This window comes from Protopterus annectens, chromosome 16.part0 (assembly GCF_019279795.1).
Source record: "Protopterus annectens isolate FY-2018-M chromosome 16.part0, PAN1.0, whole genome shotgun sequence".
NCBI classification, from domain to species: domain Eukaryota; kingdom Metazoa; phylum Chordata; order Ceratodontiformes; family Protopteridae; genus Protopterus; species Protopterus annectens.
This window is the reverse complement of record NC_056750.1, coordinates 501,230,610-501,254,225: the sequence shown is the minus strand read 5'-3', so window position 1 is coordinate 501,254,225 and position 23,616 is coordinate 501,230,610. Positions and strand designations below refer to the sequence as shown.

Genomic DNA, 23,616 nt, shown 5'->3' with positions numbered 1-23,616 from the left:
AGTGTTTACGAAATGCCTAGCAGTGGTGACAGCTCATCTGAGACTTCAGAGATTCCATGGGTTTCCATATTTAGACGATTGGCTCCTCTCCGCTCCCACCAAGCGTCTTCTGACCATACCCCTCCGTTACACACTCTCACTGGTGGAGTCTCTAGGCATCAGAGTCCATTGGGAGAAATCCGATATACAACCCAAGTTTTCAATACTCGTACAAGCCTGATATCTCTACCAGCTCACAGGCTTCAGAGGTTAAGATTGCAAGTACAAGTGATACTCTATGAAAGAAAGGTGTCAGCAAGAGAAGTTCTCCAGGCTCTAGGGTCTATGGCCGCAGCCATTCCGATTGTTCCTCTGGCAGGATTACATATGAGACTGTTGCAGTGTCTCCTTTTGTCCCAGTGGTTGGCAAATCTTCACCTCCTAAACTCACAGATCCTCATTACCAACTCTTGTAAGCAAGATCTTCTTTGGTGGATGAGGCCAGACAAAAAACATTGGTGTCGCCCCTTCTAGAACCCTCAACCCAACGACATGGTGACCATAGATGCTTCCTTGATAGGGGGGGGGGGGCATTTTCAGGGAAAGACAGTCCAAGGCACATGGTCCAGCTTAGAGGCGAACTTGCATATCAATGTTCTGGAATTGAGAGTGGTGCTGTTGGCGTTGCAGGCAGTACATCCGCTCCTTCCATAGGGAACAATTGCGATTCAATCAGCAATATGTCAGTAGTCTGGTACATAAACAAGGAGGGACCAAATCCTACCCCCTGTGTCGAGAGGCCATGAGAATTTGGCACTGGGCGATGGCTTCCAACCACTTTCTTATAGCAACGCATATCCCGGGGAGCTCCAATGTGATTGCAGAAAGGCTGAGCAGATGCATTCTTCCATGAGTGGTCTCTCAATCCGAATGTGACAGCAGAAATTTTCAGCCGTTGGAGCCAGCCTTGCTGTGATCTCTTTGCTTCCCCTTCAGCAAACAAATGCAGCAGCTTCTTTGCCCTTTTCCCCCCAGAATGGGAGTCCCTGAGAGACTCTTTGACTCATGATTTGCCCACGGGTCTCCTCTATGCTTAATCTCCAATTCCCTTGATACCCCTATTTTTGAAGAAAACAATTCGGTTGAGATGCAAGGTGATCCTCATTGCCCCATTCTGGCCTTGACAAGTGTGGTTCCCCTTCCTCCGGCCATACCTATTACAACCCCTATGGATCTTGGACACTCATCCGGATCTAATTTCTCACCCCTAAGGGTTGACTCTCCCAAATCTGTTCACTCACAAGCTGACAGCTTGGTTTCTCCACTTCCGTTAGTCACCAGGCAGGAAACCCTCTCCTCACCTGTTTGCGATATTATTCTGGCCTCCCATAAGCCATTCACCAGAAAACTCTACAGAGATAAGTGGAAAAGGTTCTCTCTCTGGTCTAAAGAACAGATGTTAGACCCCCTCTCAGGTCCTGTATCTGTTATACTTCAGTACCTTTCTGAGTTTTTTGAGACTGGAGCATCAGCTTCTACTATTCGAGTCCACTTGGCAGCTATCTCCAATTTTCATAATGGTCTAGAAGGTGTTCCATTTAACTCCACCCGCATATGCAAGACCTTTCTCAAAGGATTTTTCCATAGCAGACCCCCAATCAGGCAGCCTTTAGAGACATGGAATCTCTCTCTGGTATTACAGTCTCTCTCTTTACCCCCTTTTGAGCCTGCTGCAAAATGTGACCTTAAATTTCTGTCATGGAAATCTCTATTTTTGGTGGCTGTCACATCAGCTAGACGGATATCAGAATCACAAGCCTTATGCATCAAGAGTCCGTATTTAATCTTTAATAAAGACAGAGTATCTTTTTGTACTAATCCATCTTTTCTCCCCAAAGTGATTTCCGATTTCTCTGTCAACCAGTCCATTGAGCTCCCAGTGTTTTTTTCCAAACTATTCCAATAAAGGAGAATACTGTCTGCACTCATTGGATGTACATGGACAATTACATTTTTACTTGGATAGGACTAAATCTATCCGCAAGTCAGATCAACTTTTCATCTGCCTCTGAACCAAAAATGGGATGTGCCATATGAAAAGTCACTTTATCAAAATGACTCGGAGACTGTATTACCTTTTCATACTCACAAGCGAATGAACCTAAACCTGTCAATATCAAAGCACATTCAATGAGAGCCATAGCAACTTCTGTTGCTGTTCACTCCAGAGCTTCTATGGATGACATATGCGCAGCAGCCATTTGGGCTAAACCCCATACTGTCATCAAACATTACAAATTGGACTTGGTCTCCTGGGGAAGAGCGGCATTTGGCTCAGTGGTACTCAGCAATGTTCTTCCATAAGGACCACCCAGGTTTTCAAGTAGCTTGGGATTCTGTCCCATCAGTGATGAATGGGCAGAAGATTAACAACATCAGCTAAAGAAGTTATGTCTTACCATAACGTTCCATCTGTGTTGTTGATCTTCTTCCAGTTATCACATCCTACCCTCCATCCCTCATCAAAGGCTCCTGGCGGATCTTATGGGTCCTTGTGGTGTTTTCAGGGTTTTTGCGCAGAAATGGCCTCTGCTTTTACTTCTATATGTTTCAAGCAAACTCGATCTGAGGTAACTGGGAAAAGGGCATTGTGGGGTAGCAGCTTAGCTCGAGAGTTTTTGGTGTACGCAAGCTAGGTATTAGGCCGACTCAGCTCCGAGGGCTCAGAACCAAACCCATCAGTGATGAATGGAAGAAGATCAACAACACAGATGGAACGTTATGGTAAGACATAACTTCTTTTTCCAGCTACAGTGTTTTAACTTAGCTGCCTAATACATTGTTATTGTAGTGAAAACTGGGCATTAATACTGCTTTGTGAAAACTGGGCATTAATACTGCTTTGTGATAGGAAGAATGTCCAATCCAAAACTGTGTACTATTTCTTCTCTGAATTCCATGTTATGAACAGTTAAGTAGATATTAAGATACTTTTCCGTTATTGGGGCAACAGCTCTAATCAGCATTTGGAATGTTAGCCCATGGTCACAAAGATCACACTGCTGCCTCTAATGTTTATACAAGAGGTTATACTTCCCTTGCAGACTGTCACCGAATGTATTATTTATTTAAATAGCAATGTGTATGTATCCCAGCTCTTAAGCCCCTTAAAGAAAAGGATGAATGTGTCCATTTTTACGTTTTCAGCTGTGATACTGAAACACCTGTTAGGAGAACTGTTGACAGGCATACAGTCTATGACTGAATATTGAAGGTAATCAGCCGTAAGTGTTCAGACTGAACCTTTCAGCAGTTCAATGTCTGTATTCCTTTTTTCCTTGATGTGCTAAACAGGAACTGAGAGCGATCTTTTATTTGTAACAGAAGGCAGTAAGTCAACATGTCAGTGGCGCTTACTGGAAAATATTTGCATGCTAAACCCTTGTCATACATATGTAAGTAGAAACATATGTTAGGAGTACAAATAGGCAAATCTTTCTACGGTTACATTTGTTTCATTAGATGAAACCAGTATTTTACTTTCATTTCTACAAATGTTTTGGGAACAATTCTATGAAACAATACATCAGACAACAGGGTTCCTGTCTCAGAGAGGATCGCAGCTGTTCACTTCTTTCCTCAAGAAGCAGAGATAAAGCCAAAGTAATGATGGACAAATGCTCCCTATTACGGACAATTTTAAAATACTGAATTCACTAAGAAAGTCAAGAAAAAGTTGCATCAATATACATCTTCTACAGATTTTCAGATGTGACAGCATGGTAACATTCCAACCTCTCATGACATCTGTTGCCCCAATAACGGAAAAGTACCGATATTAGCAACCTTTAGTATAAATTTTCACTAATGGCTACAGCTTTTGCATAAAAATAGAACACTATGTTCCTTTTCAGTTTGCACAGGTATTTGGTGTTCCTAACATGACTGACACGTGCAAATCCATTACATCATGAATAAATTTGCATTTGTTTCATTAAGAAGTAGTTTATGAATATTCATCAACTATTAGTTAATGAGTATTCCTAAAGTGAGATTTACTGTGACTGCACTTGATTTCGTCTCATTTTTGCCATGTCTTGTAAAATGTTTGTTTTTCTGTTGCAATAGAATAATTGAGTAATATTTACACTTATCTGTATTTCTCTCTTTCTGAGGAATTCCTACTTCCCATTTAAACTCATAAATAGGATTTCACTTTATTTGAACATCTATATAATATAAGACTGAATTAAACTGTGAATCTTCATTTTGTTTGTCAGGACCATGCCAAAACAACAACTGAACTTTCCAAATCTTTAGAAAATACCAGAGCTCATCTACAGGGACAGCTTCGCAGCAAGGAGGCAGAAAACAACAGGCTGATGATCCAGATCCGGGTAATCATTCTTATTTTCTAATGTAATTTCAGTTTACAAGGGTACCTTTAATTTAATTTTAATTTAATTTTGTTTATGTTATTGCCTGAAAAGTGGAATGGGGTGCATTTCTGATGAGGGATAATTTTAGATGAGACTAGATGGGAGACTTCCATTTCCATTTAGCTGTTATGTGAGATGGCAATAAAGCAAAAATAGAATCAAAATTATCTGTTATTTAAGTATTGTATTAATCCAATTCTAAGTTTTAAAAGTTACACACATTAAATAATTCAGTGAATCTAGAATGATACTATGTAAATGAATTCAGGCAAAGTGGACACTTAGATTCATTCATAGATTCATAGCTTATTACTAGGCTAACTGCCCTTGTGGGCCATTTTTAGCCTAGCCAATTACCCCATGTGAGACTCAAACCCTGCACCTTGTGTTTGTAAGGTATACACCTTAACCATTATGCCAACATCCCACCCCAAATGGAATGTACTGGAGGGGGACTCGAACCGGGAATGACTGCTCGTAAGGCGAATGCTCTGCCCACTACACTATTGCTGTACTAAAATAATGGATTATTTCTTTCCAGTTGATATTGCTGCAGGCTAAATAATATACTGGTGGCTGTGGTAAAATGATGCCTTAAAATGTGTTGATCTTTCAAAGAATATTACATTTTATTTCAGAGAGACATGCTAAGTATTGTGTTTGCTACCAGTAAAGCCCATTATTGCCTGTCTTTCATGTTGAATGGTCTCTCCTTTGCAGTCTTTGCAGGAATGCTTTCGCCATTCACTGCTGACAGAAGACTATAGGTTTAAGTTGCTCTAGCTCTCCATATAGAAACCAAATTGTAAAGTAGGACTGCTACTAATCCTGATTGTGCTGGCCAAGGCCATTTGCAATATATCTTACACTGTGCCAGTTACCAGTTTTAGTATAATTGTAGCTTGATGAATTCTTTTTTGGAAACCACCTTACAGAAATGGAGTTGTGAGGTGATCAGAAATAAAACAACAACACTTGAGTGGAATGCATCATTCCAAGGACATCTGATTTAAGAAGGAGAGGCTTAAGTAAAGTGGGGAGTCCAAGTCCTACTATTCCTAACCTTTCTGAACTCCAAAGTAGAATTTAGTATTCTTTGTTCTGTTCTCTGTTTTCTTCCATCTCTGCTGTGAGGTCAAATTCACAGTCAGAGACACCAGAATTGTGCATTTCCTTTGACTTTTGTCCTACTGAACAAATCCAATCTATTAAACATTTATGGGTCATACTCAATGAGTCTTTATTGGTGGATGAGCACTCTGTCTGCACAGCATCAGATTCTTCCTACCTATCTAGAAGAAACTAGATTTTACACTGATACAGCCTGGGTCCATGACACAGAGGAAAAGAAGTCCTGACTTTATCCCAGCCAATTGTGATTTGATTAGTGGCCCTGACACTAGAGGAGCCAGGCAGGGGAGGGAAGGGAGTGAACGGGGTCTGGCCTGTTTGCCCCTCCTAGAGGGGCTGTATGCATCAGGAGGCACATTGGATGGTGTGATATCCTTCATGGAGACCTGAGACCATTGTTTCTGCTATGGTAGTAAAGACATGGCTGCTTAGAGGGAACACCCCTTGTGGAAGTAAGGGGATGTCCTCAGCCATCAGTCCATTGCATGCCCCTCCATGGTATTTTGCTGGGTGCTTTCAGAGAGAGAGAGAGAACCTAAAAATAGAAAAAATTTCAAATCACTTCTGGCTTTCTGAATGATGTCCCTTCTTGGTTGACCCTTGCTGCAGTGATGGAGATTGAATGGGCCGATTGGCCAGGAGAGCTGATGATTGATAGACAGCAGGGGTAAAAAAGAGAGAAAAAAATTCACACTGTTCGAAAATGCTTTCATTGCAGTTGTGCTCACCAGGTTGTCTAAACATTCACGTCATATTTGAATCATAGTAATAATGTATTCAGTTTTACCACTATTTGTAAATCTACCAAGCATTACTATATAGCCTTCAGTAACTTAAAATGGTTGACTCGTACTAACTGTCTGCACAACGTGAAACAAAATTTGTTTTTAACCACCTTCATTACATATCTGGGCTATAGTTAAGTATTCAACATAGGTAAGCCCACCAGGGAATTCATATCTGCTTACTTAGAAAATAGCTCTGTCAGAAGCCACAGTGCTTTGGGTGATGTTTTTCTGTAACTCTATATGCCAAAAATTTTGGAACACACTGCCCTCTAATATATATTCTAAAGAGCAAGAAAACATTCAAGCCAAAGTTCACAGCAATTCATGGACTTGAATAAAACTCACCTGTGTGATTCAAATTGTCACTTAACTCCCAGTTCAGTAATGTCTTAAATAGTGCACCATCTAATGTTTTTAACACTGTGACTAGATAACAAAGGACACTATGTAATGCAGTCAGCCATCTACCCTTCAATGCCTGGTCATAACTGAAAAGGGTCCTTGGACCAGTGTACTCTCCTGGGCAATAAATGTATTAGTAAATAATATAAATCCAGGTCTAATGAGCAAATTGCACAATCAGTGTTTTCATTACTCTGGAAACAAATAATTACACGCATTCTGCTCACAGATAGGAATGAGAGCTGTGTTATCTGTATTAAAAATATATAAAGAATGTCTAGTATTTGTTTTATCTCAAGAACTGCTTTGTTGGATAAATGAGACAGTTTTGCATTACTGCCTAACTTACTGTAAAATGCCTACAGCAGAAAGCAATGTTTGTGTGACTACTCAGAATTAGAAAAAAAATACAGATATCTTTATTGCCACATCTATATAGCAGAGTTCATAACAAGTCAGCCACAGTCCCACTTTACATTTTTTTCTGCACCTTTTTCACTGTCTTTTCTTAGGCACATTAAATATTTATGGATTTCTTCCACAACAACACTTTGTCTCTGAAAAGGCTTTTTAAATGCTAATTAGTTTGTGGTTTCCCCAACTCCCATTTTTTACGAGGTAATTAATACATTTAGCTCCCATACATACTTAGAAAGATAAATCGTGTTTAGCATTTTTAAATTTTGTCCTATATGACTTTGGTACTGTAATTGCCCATCTGCTTGCATCCTACATTGCTCTTTGTAGATCTCTGACAAAACATTTAGTCCATAGTTTTGTTTAATCTTCTATATTTCAGAACAATCCAAAAACATTACCAAGGCAGCTGCAAGTGTAAATGTGTATCCTTTTCATCCAGTCCATGCGATCTGAGTGATGGGTCATCGAGCTGCTTGTTGGATTCGTTCTGATATCACTAGACCTCTGGCCTCAATCTCCTTTAAACTTATTTATTTGTTGGTCCTTTAAACTTCTCCCTCCTATAATTCCCTTATGAAACAACTCTCTTCAGATCTTGTTTTCTGCCTGTGCGAATGGATGGATCTTGACTCCACTAAGTGCTCCCTCTATATTTTTTGATAAATGACTGAGAATTAACATTCTGCTAATTCAGATGTTTCTATTTAGAGCTCCTTTCATCTTTTGCAGTGCATTTTATCTGTGTTCTCTTGCCCTTTATTTTCATTTTCTCACATTGTGTATGCGAGAAGAACTATTTGTCTTTCTTCATTTTATTACACCTCTCCTTGTTTTTGCAAAGTTTATCTTTTCATTTGCTTTTACTGCTGTACAAAGTTAAGAGTGTTGTGAATTTATGCATCTTATTTTCTGGTATTTTTACTAAAATGATTTTGGCATGTATTCACTGCTTTGTGTTGTTTACCTGTTTCACTATACTTTTAGACATGGATCGACCTTAAAAGAGCTTCAGGAAATGTGCCTAATATGGCCATAATGTTCTGCTACAGGATATCCAGGAGCTTTATGTGTTGCTTCTGAGCCAGAACATCTCTTGGCTGACTGATCTGCTTTCCACCCTCCCTGGCAGATCATATAAATAAGCTTACCCTTAAGGGTTTGCTTCCTCTTGATCAATCTGGAGAGAAGCCCAGAAAAGAAAAAGAAATGGAAAAGCAAAAAAGAAAAACATAAACATTCTCACCCCAAGAATCAAAAGTGCTGAGAAAGGAGTCAGCATCACATTCTGCTCTGGTGAACATTTCTGTTCCTTTGGCAATAGCACATTTGGGTCCTATTGTGATGCTAAATAAGTTGTTTAAATGACAAGCCAAACAACCTCCTTTGAACTAGGATCTCCCATCACTTTATTTCCAGGCTGCATTCAGTTTCCTCCTTACGATCTTTCAGGAGGGCTTCAGGTCTTTGAGAACATATGATGTCGGCCTTTTTGAAGACACACACTGAGATGGGTGTTATCCCATCTCCCATCAGTTTTAAAGGTGAATAGTGTTGACCCTTACTGTCCTCTTTCCTTGGTCCTTCCCCATTCCAGGTTTCTGAATCGGGTTCCAGAGCCCTGACACCTCCTGGTGCCTGTATGTTTAGCACTGATTGGTCCTTCACCTTAGCACCAGAGCCTTTGCATCCAATTCACTTGATGAAAAGACTCATGCTGTCAAGTGAATATTAGGACTGACCTCTTGACACAGTCTTCCACTCCATCCTTGGCAATGATGTATTTGGTTTCTTTTTCTATTTTGAACTCTTCAGTCTTTGAGGTTCCATGTGTCAGTGTCCAAAGTTCATCTTTGGTTCCACTTAAGAAATCTTTAGGGGGATGGATGCAGTGCTGGGTGGAGGCTTCTTCGTCCAAGACTGGCAGATTTGGGGTCAGCCTAAGAGGTTATGGAGATGATGATTGCCTCTCCAATGAGAGCATGGGATAGACTCCAGTGATGACAGCTGCACTCCCCATGACACTGTCATTTCTGTCTCAGCCTGTTCAGTCATATGTTCCGGGGTCAGAACAGATTAGGTAGCCTCAAACTTGCACAGGTGCATTCAGTGTCCCATGAGGAGTCAGACCTCCCCATTAACTAGAAAAAGCACATGTAAAATGAGGTGCACTGGTTCATATACTGAGTCTCTCAAATAAGATATTGATTTGGATGATCATGAAGGCTCCCCCAATCTCCTGCAGAAGATGCCACATGTTGTTAGATCTTGGAATTAATATGACAGAGGGAATCATGACCCACAATCTCATAGTCACGGGACTAAGAGATGTCTAAAGCCTATTGCTCTGCATCCCCTATCTCCCTATGTAACTCTATGATTATGTTGTATCTCTGTGTAACTTGTTGGATAGCAAACTGGTTGACAAGTAGCACCCAATAAGTTAGGCTGGGTGGATCTACCTTCACTAAGACACATGTCACTAGCAGAATACCCCATGGCTTGGTCCTCAGGCTGTTCCTTTTTATCCACTTCTCAGAGGTCAAGGCAAATATTGAGAGCTTTTGGCTGACAAAGTTTGCTGAGGATGGTAAACTCAGTGTCATCATAAACCATCGAGAAGACCACAAGATCCTTCAGGAATGTCTGTCACAAACGAATAGCTGGTGTCAAAACCATGGCCTAAAACTAATCACCAAAAAGTTAATAATTGCATCCTTCCACAAGCAAGATATCCCCTGTGACTATCGCATTGACAACACTCCCCTGAAAATTGACCCAGTAGTGAGGGATCTGGGAACATATGTAAACAATGAGATGACCACCATGTGTTGGCTATTATTAGTAACATACAGCAAGGTTATGGCATCCAAATCAATGAAGGTGATCATTGTACTGTCTATTGCACTCATTAGGCCAATCACTGAATATAAAATCTCATTCAGCATGTACATGCCCTAGCACCTGTGTCAACATGAGTGTCTATAATGTTTTCTTAAAGAGAAAATAAAGGGACTAAATCTAAAAAAGCTACTCTGACTGCTTAAAACACCTGCCCCTCAAATCAGTGTCCTACAGGCTGCTAGGGGGAGATTTTTGCCTTGGATACCGACCCCAATTCTTGCAAATCTTCTATACATCTGTAAGGTCAACAGTGGCAGAAGCACCTGTTTTAGGGTCCTTAATCTGTATTGCAGCTTAAATAGAACATGCTAGAGGGATAGATCTGTCTCACAGAGAATACCAGTTCTCTGAAACCACCTTTATCTCCATGTGAATTTAAGTATGTCCCTTACTTTATTCAAGCACATTTTAAATATATGGTTGGAAACTGTAAGTTCACCCCTAGTTTGACATCCTTATCCCTTATGTTTAACAGTGTGGGCGGCCGCAAGAGGTTCTTTTGGGCGGCCCTCCCTCAGTTTGCCTTCGTGCGGGTCCTCCTGCATCAGTGGTTTCCTCCGGGTGGGTGTCCCTTCCTCCTCCCAAATCCCAAAGACACAAGACATGCTGCTGGTGGATTGCCTGTGGCAGCGTGTAGCCCTAGGTGTGCTGTGAAGGTGTGGTGGCCGGGCTGGCAACTTCGACACCGCAAAACTCCACTGCTGCCATTCACTGCCATTCAATGTGCGTCGCTGTGGCGACCGGCGACTAACGGGAAAAGAAGAAGAAGAAGAAGAAGATCCCTTATGTTTAACAGTGTAACTACTTTCTCCAGAATAACAGTTATTCATACTTACTATACAAAGGGTTCTGTCACAGTGCAAGAAGAATTATCTCACTGAGAGTTATACAAGACTTCCGCAAAATACAGGGGCCTTGGCACTTAACAACTAAGGCTGGAAACTCAGTAGGAATGCATGACTGGGCTGCTAAAGATCCTCAAGGATCAACAGCCTAGTAAGTACTTTGAACCTCCTATCTAGTCCCTTCTGATGACTGTCTTATTGATTTGGCCATCAGAAGGCATCACAGAAGCCCATTTCTTCTGAACCCCTCCCCAGGAAGCTCAATAGTCTTCTCCAGGCATCAAAAGATAGGCAGTAATGGTCCAAGGGACATATATTCCTTGATTATATCAGCAGCCACTTGAAGAGAGCTGTCCAGTGATGCAGCTGCTGTCTATCTGCCCAACAAGGAGTCTAGGGGGATGGACAGAATGGTGAAGTGGACATATATCTTGGGTCCTTTTACCTTGAGAGCATTGAATTATTCTTCTCATAAACTGTTTTTGGAGAGATCTAGAAGAACAAATGTAAGCCTCTTTGAAGAAGCCAGCCACACCAGATTCTAGGAAACTGTTGTTGGCCACATCGGGACAATACGTATCGCCAACCTTACATGCAGCTCATGCATATTGCAGTCGATGGAGTGACCAGTGTGGCAGGCACAATTATTACGATGAGATGACGTGTGACTTTACATTTGTGATTGTGCAGACTTCAAAACATTCTTAACAAATGCCCCTTACAATGATGCATCTTTATTTGGTCTATCAGTGAAAGAAAAATTGCTGAAGTGTGAGCAGGAAGACAAGACACTACTTTGCGACTCCTCAGTGATCCAACAGTATGAAATAGAAGGGGGTCCAAATCCTTATGGTTTGAGAAACACTGGTGTGAGACCACTGACTTGCTTTAGATAGAAGTGGTTATGGCAGATGTGACCCCTTTAAAGGACACTAACCCAGAAGATGAGAAGGATTGCAAAAATAGAGGTATAGTGGTATTTTTTTGGATAATCAGCACCATCATTCCTGATGTGTTACGTAACTGCTCCCTTTAGGAGGCAGGCAGGCAGGAATGAGTTACCCTCCAGTCTCCTGTGTTGATGGCCATCATGCAGATCTCTTGGGTGAGAGGAATAATATCCATTGGCTGTATACTTCCCTTTCCCAACCTGCTGCCCAGTCAAACCTACCCACCACCTAACAGCCAAAAGAAAATGTATCTTTGTTAGAAAAAAAAAATCAAGCATGTCTCACCAGATCAGAGAATATCAGGAATTTATTCAAGATTCTTTTTAGTTTTTGGACCTCCAAGATGGCTACACACTGATCAGCTGCTTAAATTCAGTTGTTTCAATGTGAACACCAGAAACTGAGAAAGGGAGCCAGTGAAACTGTCATTTTTGGGTAAAATTCAGTTACTGGCTAATAAGTGCACTGCCTGGATGCCACCAAAGAAGAAATTTAGTGAACCTGAAAGAAAAATAACCAGTAAAAAGTGAAGAGAAGACACTGGCTGGGAAGAACTCTGCAGCTGTACAGTAAAAATCAGTTTAAGCTACAATTTTGGTGCATGAGATGGCTTTGAGTAATTTTGAGGAAAAAATAAGTCAAGTGTATTCAGAGATGATGAAATAAATGAAACACTGAAGGATTATATTAACTCAAAGAACAAAATGCTGAAAAATAGAAGAAGCTTTAACTAGATATTCAGATGAACTGGTAAAACTGCAAAAATCAGGATGAAGTGAAAAGGCTGCCCAAGGCTTCTTAAGAAGAGCTGTTTCAAAAAAACGGAGTGGGAAAACAACATGCAGAGAAAATACGAGATGTTCTCTTGTACCACAGAAACAGGAAGGAACAGACTGCATTAACTTTATGAAAGCACAAATAAGCAACCCAATTGGTGTTCCATAGCAACATTTATTAACTGAATGGGCACAATGAGTGTATGCTCCAAGTCTGGCCATGAGAAAACAGCCAAGGCCTATTTTAGTAAAGATAAAATCATACGAGCAAAAAAAGTTGATCCTGGCAAAATTTTGGCAGAAAGGAAAATTATTAAACTTTTGGAGACAGAGTATTTGTGGAAAATGATTATTCACTGTACACCAGGCAGAAGAGAAGCAAATTTATCTCAGCTATCAGGAAATGTCAATAAACAAATATAAGAGTCAAGATGCTATATCCAGCTGTCTCTAGAATATTTTTTCCTGGTGGATAAAAGCTATTTTTGAATACAGAACAGGCTAAGGAGGTAATGGACAAAAAGTTTATCCAACAAAAAGTGAACCAGCAAGCAGAATGGGATTCTGCTTCGTGTTGCAGCGGTAACATTGTTGCCTCACAGCAAGAGGTTCTTCCGTTCGATTCTCGGCTGGAGCGCCTTCTGTGTGGAGTCTGCACGTCCTCCCCGCGGTTGAGTGGCATTCGAAAGACATGCGTAGAATGGGCGTGCCTTCGCTGTAGGTTGGGCATCGAGCTGGTACCTAGGCACCTGTAAAAAATCTACTGCCAATCATTAGCGGACCGGAGTTCCGCTGTGGCGACCCCTAACTGGGAAAAGCCGAAAGAAGAAGAACAATTCTTCTAACAACAAAGCTCATAGAAAGACTTAGCCTGATTATAAAGTGTTTGTCTATAATAGCTAAAAGAATGGCAAAGGTGTTGCCAACATTGATAGATATAGAGCAGCATGCTGTTGTGGAGAGAAGGCAAGCATTTGACAATGTTACTAGAACAATGAGGATCCAGAGTAAAGTAGAATTGAAAAAAATACCATTGCTGTTGGTGGATCTTGATGCAGAGGAAGTATTCAGCAGAGTAAGCCGCATTTTATTGGGTAGGGAAATGGAAGCATTTGCATTTCCTTATACAGTAATAAGGTTAATTAGAAGGATAAATGAAAGATTTGTGGCAAGAATTAAAGTGGGAGGGTTTTCCTGGGACAAGTTTTGTGTAAACATAGGAACCAGGCAGTGGTGACATTTTCCCTGCTATTTGCTTTGTATTTAGAGCCACTGGTAAAGAAAATAAGGGAGTTAGAAATTCAAGGATATAATTGGTATGGTAATTCAGAAAAGTTGCCTTTATTTGCAGATTGTATTATTGTGTACTTGATTAATCCAGGAAAGGGCACCTTGGTGTTAAAATCAATGAAGGCAAAACAAAGGCTATAGCCGTAAATAATGTACCCACATGTGAAGTGGTTCAGCAATACCTATATTAATGATAACATAGTAAACCATGATGAGATTAAATATTTTGGAGTATGAATTAAAAAGACTTCTGTTATAGCAGCTAATGATATGTGAGAACAGATTAAAGAAAAGATGGTACAAAAAACAAGAAACTGGAAGCTCTTGGGTATGGATAAGGATAGTAAGATACAAGCAGTGAAAATGTTTTCAGTCCCTTTAGTTTTATATACAGTATGGGCACATGTTATCAATTAGGGGAGAAGTTGTGAACACTAACAGAGTTGAAGGAATTTGTTTGGGATGGAAGAGAGCAATAGTTAAGTGGGATAAGTTGCACCTCCCAGGAGGACATGGTGGTTTAGAATTACCTGATTTGAAGGGGTATTTTAGAGCGACATAGTTACGGCTGATATATACAACACAAGCAGAAGGTTATAATTCATAGTAGAAAGGGAGAATGATGGGGAAGGGGTTCCAACAGTAAGGGGAGAGGGATTTTGGGTTCAGGTCCTTGAAGAGAATAACAGCCACCATTCAGAATATTAAATTCATAAGTTGCATAAATTATTCTAAGAACTAAACCAACATGGGTATGGAGAAAGGAAATTTTGTCAGTAGGGATGGTTGCAAGTAGAGGGTACAGAAAGTAGACGAGGAGGCTGAAATTTACTGCGGAAAATTGTGAAAGGAACCAGGGTATTGGAAGCAAATAACTAGAGAATGTAAGGTAATCAAGTGAGATGAGACTAAGAAGAAGTTGGGACTGTAGGTTAGGGACTGCCTTCCCTACCAGGGATTAATATTAGAGTTATAGGCAAACTGAAAATAATAAGAGAGTCATATATAAAAGACCAGCTCTGGTAGAGTTTTCAGTTGAATCTACAGCTGAATCTGCTGTGAAAAAGGGGGTAATTTATATGGCCTATAAAATATGGTTTACTATCAAAATATTGACGTTCATATACATGAACAGTCAATATTCTGAAATTGATGTCAACCTGTATCACTACTAATGAGTGAAAATGTTGACTCAGTTGATCGACATCAACGGATTTGAAATTTATATCGAAATTGGAACATGATGGCAGTGTAGGTGCAAACATACGTTAAACACCTACAATGTCATTCACGTTTTAGCAGGGAGGCAAGCCCCCTACACCCCCACACCCCCTGCAAATTAAATATTCTAACTCTGAGAGGAAAGGGATACATTTCCCATTCCACACTGTACCACAACTCTATTCATAACATCAAGTTTATATCAGCGAATGCACACTTGCATTCACTGATATGTAATTTCAATCTCCTAACTTTCGGCAACACAGAAAGTCGACCAACGTTCGACTTCCTGCGTCCGCTGAACTAACATTCAACATTTTGATAGTAAACCATAAAATATTGCATTGCAACTATACTCTATCAGAAGAGGTTAGAAAAGATTGTGAAGAGGGACTGGAAAAGCATTTTCCAGGGAACAGTAAGATGATATATTTATGTTTCCCAAGTATGCAACAAAGTTCAGGTGGTTTAGAATTATTGCTTGGAAGTGTTTGCATAGGTATTTTTAAAACTCAAGCAGACTTTGAAGAATATTTCTTCAGGTAGACGGCAAATGTTGAAGGTGTGCAGGGGGAGAAAGAGGTAACTGGGAACATTTTTTTGGGTGTGTAATGAACTGGCAGACTTCATAAATTCCCTATAGAGTACTCTGTCAGAAACATTGTGAGGAAATGGCTGCAGCTAAGAGAATTATTCTTTTGAGCTGAGGCAGTGTCTCAATTGCCTTGGCATAGTAAGGCCTAATTAAGTTGAATTCTGTTGACTACCAAAACAAGTCATCACTAGAAAATGGAAATTAAATTCTAAATAGATTTTCTGTATTTTGAAATATAAACTATTTTCTGTATATATTTTTAGTATCTGAAGTATTGAATACTGTTAAGAGATAAATGGAAATGAGAGATTTAGAAAAAGGAATGAGCAAACCAAATATAATTTGTGGGAATAATACATAGAAAATAATGTTCAGGAGAAGGAGAGAGTTTAATAATGGATATAAATGAAAAATGTGATTTGTTTTCTTTTCCATTAACGTATGTGTGTCTATGTCTTAGGGTTGTAATTTAATAAAGGTGTTTAAAAAGTTAATGATTCTTTTTTGTTTTGAAAAAAAAAAAAAAAAAAACAATGACCTTATGACCATTTTAGATCTCAGCAGCCGGAAACTGTATGTAAAAAAATACCTGTTTTAAAATGGTTACAGTGCAGAGAGTTTTACCCTAATTGAAGGCAAATGATTGAATGTGCTTAACAGACAGCTCTTCAGGATACCTACTTCTGGATAGAAGCATATCATTTTCACTTCAGAGCCCTGTCCTTCAGTGTTAGCACAGCAAGTTCAAATACCTAACTATGGTCCTTATTTCCGATATGGCTTTTTAGATGGGAAGAGTGTATGTATCTTGGAGCAACAAGATGGAATACATTATTGTGGCTGGCCACTGTGCCTTGCACTTTATTTACAAAAGTATACACAGAGTGTGTTTTTGGGGAAGGGTTAGTGAACTTCCAAGTACGGTAAGAGAGCTTTGACAATCAAACTGGTTTCTCAGGGACTGTGTGTGTGTGTGTGTGTGTGTGTGTGTGTGTGTGTGTGTGTGTGTGTGTGTGTGTGTGTGTGTGCGTGTGTGTGTGAGAGAATGCTTACATGAGGGTGTTGCAGTGGATTACACGGTGTCTGATAGCATAGAGCTGAAGTGTATTACATTACAGTGGCCATTATTTATTTATTTAATTGCAATCAGACATCTGAGGTGTATAAAAACAATAAAATGATTGTAATTGTTGGGCATAGGGGACATTTTGTAGATGAAAGTGAGCAATCCCTGTTGTCAATTGCTCACAGTTAAACAGTCATTGTTGGCAATGCTAGTGTTATATTTAAGTGAAAGAAATTGAATACATTATCTTGGCCGTTATTTTTGAACACACTCAGAATTCTGAGGTGAGTGCAGTGACTAAAATGGTTGTAATCAGTGAGTATCTGAGCAGTTTGTGAATGAAAGTGGCTGATCATTATTGTGCTTGCATAGGTGTGTGAATAAACTATTATCACAGCTTTTGTACATATTTTAAATTACACCATATGAGACGGGAGTGTACCTGATAGTGACATACAATGGATGCAAAGGCCTGTAATTTGTTAAAGGCATTGGGAAAATACAACCTATGTTTTGAATTTCCACGTGTTACTTTGCTGTTGTACTTTGAGATCCTTACTATAGTTGACTCTAAATCCATTCCACAACAAATATGCATATTCTCCTTTTTCTTAGACAAATATGTACCACATAAGATCATAACTAAATTATCACAGTCAGTAATTCTGTACTTCACCAGGTTTCCATGGAAACAAGTGAAATCTTTGTCAAGAATGCTAGCATGCTAATTTGTCACTCCATCTGAATGAAAATTTGTATACAGTTCAGCAGGGTACATGTTATGGGTAATATATTAGCTCACCTGCCAGGTCTATATCATATGAGCGAATCACACAAATTACGAATGCTCATAATATCAAATGTACCGGACCTCGAACTTCCTATTGTGGGGGGCTGCGCCCCCACACCCCCCTGCTAAATATATATTCCAACTCTGAGATCGCGCTACAGTGAGGAAAGGGCAACTATCCCATTCTTCACTGTACCACGATCTCAGAAAAAGCACTTCGAGGTCCGGTACATTTGATATTATGAGCGTTCTCAATTTGTGTGATTCGCTCATATGATATAAACCCCACCTGCCATAGTATTGATTTTATTTCTACTGAACAGCTTGTTATGCAGTTTAGACATTTGATAAGATGTTGGCAACTGTATTCTCATCCTCACATTAGAACTGTGAAGGTGAAAGCAGTTTGGGTTGAAGGGAGTATTTCTGTATTTAAGAAGTGCAAGAGGCCAGTCCTCCTTTGAGTTGGCAACATATTTCCACACTGATGTACTGTTTGAATAACTTTCTCTACTCTTGACCATTGATTAAGGCCATCCCATGGATATGTGATTGTAATGCTCTCACTGTTAAGAAGAAGTTTGGACCATTATCTATGATGAATATTCAGGTATGCTGACTAAAGAAAATATTGACTTCAACAGTGATATGATAATTGGTGAAAAGGGTTCTTTCAATATGATGACCTCCTGGTAAGTACAGTAGCCATCCCCATATGAGACACTGACAGTCCTTGAAGTGAAATAAATCTCAAGCAGATTTAGTTTATGCTATGTCTTGTAATTTGGGAGATACTAGTGCATCTTTGGATTTGCTTTTGTTGTACCTGCTAGAGATTCTCATACATTTCTTTACCATCAGTGTCACATTCCCTACTTTGCATTCAACTATTCTAATGTTTGGTTTATGTATTCTGTCTAACATAAGATAATGTTGCTGGTTTAACAAAGTAATTCTGCTAGCTATGAACAACAGTCCCTGTGTTTCATGATTTTTTAGCATGATGGATATTAGTGGACATGAACTGGCAACAGAACGTATTGTTCTACAGTCATCCTTTCAGTATTGATTGTGTTGATTCCTGTAGCTCTAAGTCATTTTCAGTATGATTAGGAATTTCTGATAACTTTGCTTTGCAACCATGCATTGTCATACAGTTCATTCCTGTTCCTAGGGCTTATACTTGTAAACCGTGAATACATAAATCATTTCTGCTGCAAACATGAGTCACTGACCCTGCAAATAATTGTATCCATGACTGTGCAAGTCATTGTCTTTGTGAGTGTGTGTTTTGCAGTCTGTCACTGCACTGCTTCTGCAGCTGCACTCTAGAATTTTGATGCTATATATCCATTAGTTGGCACGTATACCTTCTTAATATGTTTGGCTAAAGTGACACAGTTTGAAATAATACACTGTACTATGTTTTTATAGATAAATATATTTCCAAACTGATGTTACATTGCAATCCATTACCTAACATAAATGTGATAATTATACCACTTATCCACAGCATTTCATTCCATTTACATTGTTACAGCCATTGAAATTATGAGCTCATTGAAGGAGGTAGCTCACAGTCTTGACCCAAAAGGTCATAGAATTCCCAAACTGATTGTTTTTTGCCTTGTGTTGGTCACTTTGGGTATTGGATACATTATCATGTGCACAGTCATTAAGTTTTTTCATTCACTTGCAATACATGCTTTTGTGTGTGTACCTCAACAAATTAATTGGCTTGAGCAACCTTCCTGCACACACTGTTAAATAGGCATTGTCCAAATTATAAAACAAGTTCCCTGCCTCAGGCTGAGATGTAAACATTGCAGCTCACTTTAACCACCTCCATCTTTGTAATATCACTATCTGTCTCTGAACATATGGCACTTAATTTTGAGCAAACTGTCCCATTCTTGTTTTATTTACCTAGGTAAACCAAAATACTGTCACTCTGCTTCCTTCGGTTTTGAGTAGTGTGCTTTTAGCTCTTATGTCCTGTCTGGAGTTGTGGTTTTAAACATTTACATTCCCAAGTACTTGCATTGTTGTGTCCTGTTATAATTTCAGGTAATCACTAGAGATTGCCCAGAGCAACTGATCTCAGTACTTATCCAAGATGTTCATGGGAACAGATGCTGTTGACACTCAGGGATGTTTTTTCTTTTGAAGGTATTTCTGGAAATATTGGCAAGACACCAGATATAATGGTGGACCACAGTAGTGATGCAGCAAAGAAGCAATACTTTCACTTTTAAATTTATTTTTTATTTTTAACTATGACATGTTTGCAGAGATCAGAATTGGAGAATGATGTGAATGAAAACATGAGCAATTACTTTTACTATGATCATTATTTTTTTCAGTTATACATCAGAGGTGATCACCAAAGGATGGAGGCAATCTGTGCGTGAAAGCAATGGACACTGAAACGCTCATAGATATGTCTGCTTGTGGGAGGCATGTCCCTTTGTGTATGAAGGGAAAAAGTTGATTACATAACTATCACCATTCTTGCAGTTTCATTACAAGCTGATATGAGGGTGGTAGACAAAAGGTGGCTATCCATGGGGGAAGGAAGGTAAAATGCGTGTAAAAGTACATGGTACTAGTATGAAATTGTTGAATGATAGTGATATAGTTTTTGAGGATGAAATTACTGTGTATATCTGAGAGCATTATGTTAGAATGCATTATGGTGACCACTGTGTCTTTTACTTTCTTCTCAGTTGAACAATTGAAGTATACACAGAAAGTTGCTATTGTTTTATGTGGGAGGGAGCAAGCATGCTTTATTTAGGTGAAAGCAACTTGGCCATTAAGGTGGCCTCTCAGGGCAGTGAGAATTTATTTGGGAAGGGGGTTTTGCACATGAATACAGAGTGAGTGCATTTGGTTGCACTGTATGCATCTGATACCAATGAGCTAAGGTAAACTACAGAGGCAATTTATTTTTATTTAAGTGATCCCAATAAGATCTCTGAGGTATACAAGAGGCAATAAAGGGGTTGTAATTGGTGGACATAGTTGCACTCTGTGGATGAATGTGACTGATCTGTTGTCATTTGATCACATTTAAACAGTCTATTCTGGCATTGCGGGACTGATATGTATTTGAGTGAAACAAGTAGCAGTAGATTACAGTAGATATTTTTAACGGCAGTCAGTCTTCTGAGGTGTTCACAGTTTGGAAAGTGATTACAGTAAGTGGGTATGGTGGCTGTACTTTGGGGAGTTAAGAAAAATAAGCTGCTGTTTGATCACATTTAAATTCTTTTGATCTGGCTAGGCAGACATAGTTTGTAAGTATGAAACAAGTTGAAATCCCATTACTGTGGTGACTATTGTTTATGATCATGTGGATCATTGTAGTAGCCTTAGCTACATGGGTTATATCCTGCTCAGCCAGATAGCTTTCAAAGCTTCAGGGCACATTCCACACCCCTAAACCATTAGTTAACTTGAGCTGAGCTGACTAAAAAGGAACTCATCAGACAATAAGAGCTTCCCTGCTACCAAAGAGTACTCCTCTTGTGGGGTTTTGAAGATCTACGGTCAGCTAATTTGACATTTGCTTACCAGGGTGCTGGGCAGATAAGTTTCTTTTGGGGAAAAAAGGTTTCACGTTACTTTTTATAACATAATTTGTACTTTTTTTCTGTAAAACTATAAATTTAAAGCTAGGAAAAACTGTTTTTAGTGACCGTCACATGACGTTTAATTACTTCTAAACTGGAGCATCACTTTTTTAGATTTGTGGTAAAAAGTTAAAATAAATTTAAAACTACTTTTTCTGTGGTAAAATTTTATTTTAATTTTTGGGGCTGGGGCAGGTGTTTAAAGAGCTTATTGCTGTGTTTTTATAGGGGAAAAAACATTACCAATTTACTAAACTGTTTTACTGACTGTTGCTCACAGGCTTTAACATGAATTGGACATCTTTTTCAGCATAACTATAGAACATCTATCAATTCCGTGGTGTTTCCTTTTTCCAGCCGCCAGGCTGCTAAAGTGCCTCAGACACAGGTGGATGACTCTGCTTTGACCATTTTGGGTTCCTCTGACCATTTATTTTACCCTGGCTGCCACTGTTATTGTCTCTACTGTCTTCATGGGCCAGGGGTTAGACATGACCCTTGCTGCAGAGTGCACTTGGTGGGGAAGGGAGAGCCACTCAAAACGATTGTGAAAAGACCGATTCTATTCTGTTTCTCCACGTTTCTGACCCAGATTCTGAGACGAGTGTGGCTTCAGCCAGTTCCATTGAAGGATTTTGTTTCTTTAAAACTGTTTCCAGAATGAATCATTTGTTTCCTTGGGAACATAATGATATTCCACCGTACATAAAGAAGTACAGTTATTTATTACAACTGGATTTTCCAGAACCTACTCCAATTCCTCCTATTGTTTCTGCATTAGATGATGTTTTTGTTATAGCCTGTAACCTGCCTAGCAGCCAGCCTGCTACACTGATGAAAGCAGATATATTGTATAAAGTTCATTAGTTTTATAAGTTCAGACCTGATGGCTACTGCTTTAGTGAACACAGCTGTGAAACATTTAGTTAATGCTAATCCTTCTCCTTTTGTCAGTGATAAGAACCTTTTTGATAGATTTGGAAAGAAAAGATTTCAAGCTCTTATGTTAGTTTACACCTGCCTCTTTTGAGAAAATGATGAATATTTTAGCATGTCTCTTCTTCTGAAGAGAAGTCTGTCTTTTGTAATTTGGTTGCCACAGTGCAATAAGTGGCTGCACACTAAAATATGCTCATGATTCTGTTGATGCTGCTTCTTGGGCTGCTGCCGTTGGACATGTTATGAGGAGGCTTGTTTGGCTGTGTTCGCAAAACCTTTCAGAAGATGTCAGAATTAAAATATGAACTCTTACTTGCATAGAGAATTATTTTTTTGACTATGTGCTGCTCCAGATGTCCTTAAAAAAGTGTAATGAGAGGTAAGCTGATTCATGGAATATCTCAGATATTTCAGCCTTCCTTGTCCAATTTTGCCAAGGGATTTAATGCAAGGCCTATTACTTTCTTTTAAATTAAAATAAACAAAATCAGAAAGCTACTACAAAGCAAATGTTGAAAAGACAATGACAGAGAGCCTCTGAAAAGAAACGAGAAATCCTCACACAACAAAGGACATTCTAACAAGTATGAATGACAAAATGCAAATCACCCTTCCCCTTTCCCAACCTGGCAAACCCTTAATCCTTCCAGAAAGTTGGAAGCTCCATTTCTGTATTTGGAAACAGATAGTTTTAGACAGATGAATTCTGAAAGTAATTCATCATGGTTACAGAGTGCAGTGGGAGACTCCCTCCTTTTCAGTAGATTCCACCTCATCTACCAGACCAAATCAAACTCCTCTCCCTCTTATCATTCAGCATCTGCTGTCTTGGGGGGTGGGATTGAAGCATTCCCTCCTCCTCAGTTAAGAGAAGGTTTTTATTCAAGAATGTTTGTGGTGCCAATGAAAGAAGATGTTTGGAGACCAGTTCTGGATCTTTCCTTTCTTGAACCTATTTGTGATAGTGCCCAAGTTCAAGAGGGTATTCCTTTACAACTTGTTACCCCTTATTCCCCATTTGAGTTTTTTTGTGGCTTTAGTTTTAAAAGCTACATTTCATCACATTCTATAGGACCAGATTTCAGATATTTTTTGCATCTGTCTCACTGTCTTATAAGTTCTCTGCATTACCCTTTGATGGTATTCATAAAATATTTAGCTGCTGTGACTGTGTGATAGCCTACTGCCAAGTGTAAGGTATTCACATTTTCCTTATTTAGATAACTTGCTTATCTTTGCAGAGTCTTTTTCAGTGTCTGGAATCTGTCACTGGGTAAAGGATCTCCTACACAAACTGGGATTCCAGGAGAACATGCAAAAGTCTTGCCTGATGACTTCTCACAGAATTGTTTTCCTGAGTCATCTCCTGGACACCTCAGTCAAAAAGTTTTTCTTCTGTAGGAAAAAGTAGATTTGTATGTATATCTGTTCCGGAGTCTTTACACTTGG

The 23,616-nt window shown here is 39.3% G+C and overlaps 1 protein-coding gene across 1 annotated transcript in view; it reads left to right on the top strand.

Annotated features, from left to right (window-relative positions):
• ODF2 (outer dense fiber of sperm tails 2) overlaps positions 1-23,616 on the top strand; it is a 1,208,318-nt gene that overhangs the window by 386,551 nt on the left and 798,151 nt on the right. The window contains exon 5 of the mRNA XM_044058138.1: positions 4,260-4,376. Within this exon, the coding sequence (XP_043914073.1) occupies positions 4,260-4,376 (117 nt within the window). The remainder of the gene's footprint in view (positions 1-4,259; positions 4,377-23,616) is intronic.